General features: G+C 34.4%; 1 protein-coding gene across 1 annotated transcript in view; it reads right to left on the reverse strand.

The window, feature by feature from the left end:
- SYCP1 (synaptonemal complex protein 1) overlaps positions 1-6,324 on the reverse strand; it is a 62,429-nt gene that overhangs the window by 45,745 nt on the left and 10,360 nt on the right. Inside the window, exons 7-9 of the mRNA XM_004689612.1 lie at positions 4,595-4,759; positions 3,833-3,900; positions 2,260-2,333 (exon numbers count right to left, since the gene is read on the reverse strand). Coding sequence (XP_004689669.1) covers positions 2,260-2,333; positions 3,833-3,900; positions 4,595-4,759 — 307 coding nt within the window. The remainder of the gene's footprint in view (positions 1-2,259; positions 2,334-3,832; positions 3,901-4,594; positions 4,760-6,324) is intronic.

Here is a 6,324-nt window from a genome sequence, read left to right on the forward strand (position 1 = left end):
TTCACTGCCAGTTCGATTCCCCGCCCCAGAGGTGATCCACATGGCATGGCAGACCTATCCTGTCTCGCCTGCTGCTCCCCTTAACAGAGTACTTCGTCCATCTGCCTTGCCTGTTCTGCTGCTCACTCTGTCTCTGGTGAAGACTTTCACTGCCCCTGCACCTCTGGCTTGTACCCCAGTTCTGTATGAATAAATTAATTTTAAAAAAAGAAATTTAAAACTAAATGGAGGAAAGAACTAACTAGCAGGCTTCCTTTCTAGCCCAGATTATTTCCTGTGAAGCAGTGAACATAATATCCCTTTTCATCCATACCCTTTTTAGCACGTTTTTATCTATTACAGAAAAACTAACTTTGAAGTTAAATAACGAATGTAGTAGAAGAGCTTGTAATAGCTTTGGAAGCTCACTGGAAATTCCAAAAGCAAACTATCAAGAATAAAAAAATCTAGTAATAGTACATACTGGACGTAAAAACAATAACAATATAAAGAGGTAATATTTATTGAGCATTTTACATTGTTCTAAGCATTTTTTTTTAAGTTTATTTGTTTATGCTTACAGACTGGGATACAGGCCAGAGGTATGGTGGGTGAGAGGACTCATCAGAGACAGAGTGGGGAACAGAACAGGCAGATCTACTGAAATACATTGCTGAGGGCAGCAGCAGGCGGATCAGGAGATCCGCTGACACCATGTGGGTCAGCTCCCTGGCCGGGGGATTCAACTCATGATGCATGAGTTGGATGTGGCTTCAGAGAACTTTATAGTGTGTTGTTTTAACCCACTGTACCACCAGGGAGAGCCCAGCATTTTCTATTTTTTAACTAATTTTTAAAAAAACACTGAGAGGCACTTAAGCTGAGGTTGGAGAGATTAAATAATTTATTCAAATTATTCAAGGTTAAGCAAATAGAAACTGAAAGTTTGAAATTTAGCACAAGTTGTCTAATTCGAAAGTCAAAGCCTTTAAACAGTAAGCAGTGATATCTAAAATTTTAGCTAAGAAAAATAGGAGCTAGTATGAAAAAGCAGAAAAATAACATTTCTCAACAGATTCTTGGCAGAACAAATAAAGTGCACCAGTATCAAATTAGTGGCATACATAAAAATCTATTCTGCCCGCGGGGATTACAATCGAGATGGAAAAAAAAAAGTGCAAAATGATGTAAAAATAAACTTTTGTAATAATTTTTAAAAAAATCTATTCTGATCACTTTTGATAATCAGATTTTTGTTTTTCATCCAACTGAAAATTTTCTTACTTTAACAATTAAATCTCAAAGTACGTCAAAAATAAATATGTTCTGGCCCTCCCTGGTGGCGCAGCGGGTTAAAGCACTGAGAATCTGAAGCCACTTCCGCATGAGTTCGATTCCCGCCTGCCCTGGAGGAGACCACATGGCGAGCCAGACCTCTCCTGACCCGCCCGCTGCTCCCCTCAGCAGTGTACTTCGTAGATCTGCCTGTTCTGCTCCCCACTCTGTCTCTGGTGAAGCCTCTCACCGCCCCTGAGTCTCTGGCCTGTACCCCAGTTCTGTATGCACAAATAAATAAATAAATCTTAAAAAAATAAATAAATAAAATAAATAAATAAATAAATAAATATGTTCTTTCATATACATGCCACAAGTTATTATAATTATTTAAAAGGATGCATCTTTAGAACTTTGACAATTCTAATTAAATTGGGAATAAACATTGTACCACTATTCTTAAGTAGTATGTTCTCAACATAGGCCTCCACAGGTATTTTCTATTATGCACAATAGCTATATATCATATTCTTGATTCAAGTTCCTAGGCTTCAGGTGAAATGGGAACTAACCATGAACACCATATATTTATCTTTTAATACATATTATCTCTCAAAAAGATTCCCAAGCTGAAAAACTCTAGAAATGGTATGAGGTACACATAACTTATTCAAATCAAACTGGCTGCAAAAAGTTAAAAGGTAATTTCCTCCCCTCTCCACACCAACCATTACATAGTAATAAAATGAAAGTTAAGAATAAATTCTAAGAGTTCCCATCATAAGGAGAAAAAACAGTATTTTTCTTAATATCTAAATGACATGATGATGGTAGTTAAATTTAATTGTGGTATTTACTTCACAGTATATGTAAGTCAAATCTTCATGCTTTATACTCTCAGCCTATACAATGTTTTTTTCTCAAAAAAAAAAACTGGGGGGGGGAATTAAATAAATTAATAAATTAAATAAAATAATAAATTGATGAAATAAGAAAGGTATTTACATTTCTTTGTCTTTTCTGCAGACCTGGCACAGGTTTCTTTGAGTACATTACATAAATGCCTTGTAGCATTATTTCTGAAACAAAAGAAAGAGTTTGACTATATATAATCTGACCTCAAAACCATATAGAAGTGATGAAACACATTTTTATGCTTTAAAAAATCTTAGGCATTGTATTCTGTATATCTCACTCATAATTTACTATAGAGAGAAAAATGAATTAACTGTGCTATTAGCAAAGATGATTTAGTAACCACCTCCTTTTAAAATTAAAAAGGAGGCCTCCTCAACCAAATTTCTACCCAAGTAGCTATCAATAGCTATTTAATAAATAGTTCCAGATTTACTTTAGGGGTAAAAATAAGAGGAGAGAATTGATCTTTTCACTTAACTAATTACGCAGACATATTCTAGCTGTCTTACATTCAAAACATAAGAAAGGTAGTTTTATAAGAAAGGTAGTTTTATGACTAGCCATTCATGTGAATAAGATCTCTGATAATCTCAACAAATGGAGAAAAAGTATGACAAAAGTCAACACCCATTTATGATAAAAATGCTCAGTAATGTGGCTATAAAAGAAACATACATATAGCCCACAGCTAACAACATACTCAGTGGTGAAAAGTTGAAAGCGTCTCCGGAATAAGGCAAGTATGCCCACAGTTATCACATTTACACACAGAGTTAGCTCACACACATTATCAAATAGCAGTTTCAGGGCTACAAGAGACATTAGATCTGTCTTAAAAGATTCTACAGGAATGCAATTACATACCCATAAATGTAACCAATAAGTACCAAACATACAGTTGTAACATCATGTTAGAATCTTCCTCCTTTTACTCCCTTCCCTCTAATAACCAAGCCTTATTTCAGGGGAAAAAATTAAGGTGAAGCATTCAAATTTTATCTGGAAAGTGAAAGTTTATATTTCAGCTGGACTAAAACAATTGAAATGGCATTTTTCTTTATCAGCCACTTCACTGATAGCCCTTCCAAAATTATGTAGCAAGATGTTTAACTTAAAATAGGAATAAATAAATATGACACTTTGCACACACTCACACATATTTACTTAGTAGATAAATTAATATCTTTCTATTAAGTTCTACATAATATAATTCTGACTGAGTTAAAGTCAGGCTTAGCTATCATTCAGAAAGGAAGTATCAAAGATGAGAATAAAGATTTAAACCAAAGTTAATGGAGGAAGCACTGGATCACTGGCAAAAACAAATTAAGAAAAGAGTTAGCTTGGAACTAAGTTGAGACCTACTTATAACTGCAGAACCTAAAATAATAGTCAAATAGAAAGTTTGAAAACACACATGGGCTATTGGAGACACAGGATTACCAGGTATTATACCTTCTATGATACCAAGGAATGGTTCCTCCTGCCTGACATTTTAAAAACTTAGTTAATAACTAAGTTGCCAAATATAAGAATGTAACGAATGTAAAAAAAATCAGTAGAACACTACATATAAATCAGTATTATTTAATAGAAATTATTCGTTATTTTAATAATTTGGAATAAAAATAAATTTGGAAAGAACAAATTCATTACTTACTCTTTTATTAAATCTTTATTTTCTTGAATTCCTTCTTCTAATTTCAGACTTACTTTTTCATTTTCAAACTAATTTACAAAAAAGAACAGTTTATCACATTCTGCTTAGTAAAGTAAACATGAGTATATTAATTAATTAAAATCATTACTTTGCTAACATTCCACAATGTTCTGTAAGAACTCTTTGCCAAAAAAAAGAACTTTTCAGTTTATAGATTTTCCATAAAAATACAGATCTCACTTTCATTAATCTAAAATCAAGTTTGCTGAATCAAATCCAAAAATCATCGGACAATATTTAAATTCGATATTATCTTCCTTAAATGTTTTGAAATAATGTTTTATCTGTCCTTATCCAATATTGCATTTTCTAAATATTTTACTCACTAAGCCCTTACACTGAAGCTAAAGTTTAAAATATAGCTTCATCATATCATATGCTAGTAGTAGGCATGTATGTTATAAAGAAAATATCATTAATTAGAATTAATGACTATAAATTAGAATCATTAAAACAGTACTTCTTTAACATCATTCGTTATTTTCCTAATCATTGTCTGATATATTATTTCCCTAATTCAGCTGCATTAAGCTTTGTTCAGCTTGCACCTATGCTCATCTAAAGGGGAAATACAGCTAATATCAATTAAACCTCAAAAAAATACCCTTAAAATTCACATCAGAGTAACAAAATAAATTAAATATATCATGATATAACATTACAAGACAGTATACTGTTTTTCAGTTCCTTATCATGTTATACCTGTAGTTCCTGAATGGCTTTTCTCTGGGCTTCAATTATCTTTCTATTTTCTTGCAATTTACTTTCTTTCTGTTTCAGTTCAGATTCTACATTTACTTTCCACTTTTTGATTTTTTCAGCCTCCTTATACAGTTTTGAATATAGTCTGCTCATTGGTTCTGAATTCTGTTAAAACATGTTTTCAAAGATTATTAAAAATTTTAATGTAACCAAGTACAGCTGCCTATGAAAATAGTCATAAATAATGCTTTAAAATTTGAGATGAGGCCCTCCCTGGTGGCAAAGCAGCTTAAAGCACAGCAGTAAGAAGCTAAAGCCACTTCAGCATGAGTTCAATACCTGCCCCGGAGGTGACCCACATAGGGCGGCAGACCTCTCCTGACCAGCCCGCTGCTCCCCTCAGCAGTGTACTTCATCTGTCAGCCTGTTCTGCTCCCCACTGTCTCTGGTGAATCCTCTCACTACCCCTGCACCTCTGGCCTGTACCCAAGTTCTGTATGCATAAATAAATAAATCTTTAAAAAAAAACTTGAGGTGAACACTTTCCTTAAGTTGATGCCCTAATAGCACACTGAAAGTTACATGTAGCTCTTTTTTTTTTTTTTATACAGAACTGGGGCACAGGCCAAAGATGCGGAGGGTGAGAGGATTCACCAGGAACAGAGTGGGGAGCAGAAGAGGCAGATCAACGAAGTGCACTGCTGAGGGGAGCAGCGGGCGGGTCAGGAGAGGTCTGCCTCCCCATGTGGATCTCCTCCGGGGCAGGCGGGGATTGAACTCTTGCGGAAGTGGCTTAAGCTTCTTAGTGCTGTGCTTTAACCCACTTAGCCACCAGGGAGGGCCACATGTAACTCTTTTAAAGTACTAAGAATGCACCTAAGTCAGACAGAAATATTTTAGTCAGAGAAAATTTGGTTGATTAAGAATTAAAATATAAATCTCTACAATAAATTTTACCAATGATCTTGAAACATTTTGATTATACAATTTGAGGACTCACTAAAAAATAGTGTTAAAATATAATGATAAAATAATGAATACAGATCTTTCATTTGGCCTGAAATTTTATTTGGATTTCCTGCATTATCCATTACCATATTGTAAAGTAAATGTCAGAGTTCAGTTTTTTGTTACACTGATTTCTGCTTGCTGATAGCTTTTCATATCAAAATATATTTTAAAGTCACTATGTTTTAGTTTTGTGATACTATAATCACAGCAATAAATATATAATATTATATCAGGTCATGAAATTTCTCTTCATTTTAAAGAACTTCTTGTACCATAAGTAAAAATGATTCTTATAACTAAAATCAAAAAGTTCAGTATGTCCTACAAATTCCATAGGCAGCAAACTAATCAATTTTATTTACTAGTTAAAGGACTGTTTATTAAATATTGGATTGATTCCCAGCCTTTACACAGACTTTAAATTGTCCCTAAAAAAATGGATACTTTTATAAACCAGGAAAATACTGAAATATAGAGTTTCAGCACATTTAAAAGAGAGAGAGAGGAGGACTCCCTGGTGGCACAAGGAGTTAAATCTCAGCACTGTGAAGCTATTAGCAGCCACTGAAATGCTTGGCAGACAAAGCAACAGGGCACTGGATCCCCTTCCAAGGAGCTGATCCAGGCCTCTCCAGTCTCATTCACAGCTCCCCTCCAAAGTCATCTGCCTGTTCTGCTCCCCACTCTGTCTCTGGTGAATCCTCTCACCCCCCAACCTC

The sequence above is a fragment of the Condylura cristata genome, unplaced genomic scaffold, assembly GCF_000260355.1.
Source record: "Condylura cristata isolate star-nosed mole 26May11 unplaced genomic scaffold, ConCri1.0 scaffold00026, whole genome shotgun sequence".
Taxonomy (NCBI): domain Eukaryota; kingdom Metazoa; phylum Chordata; class Mammalia; order Eulipotyphla; family Talpidae; genus Condylura; species Condylura cristata.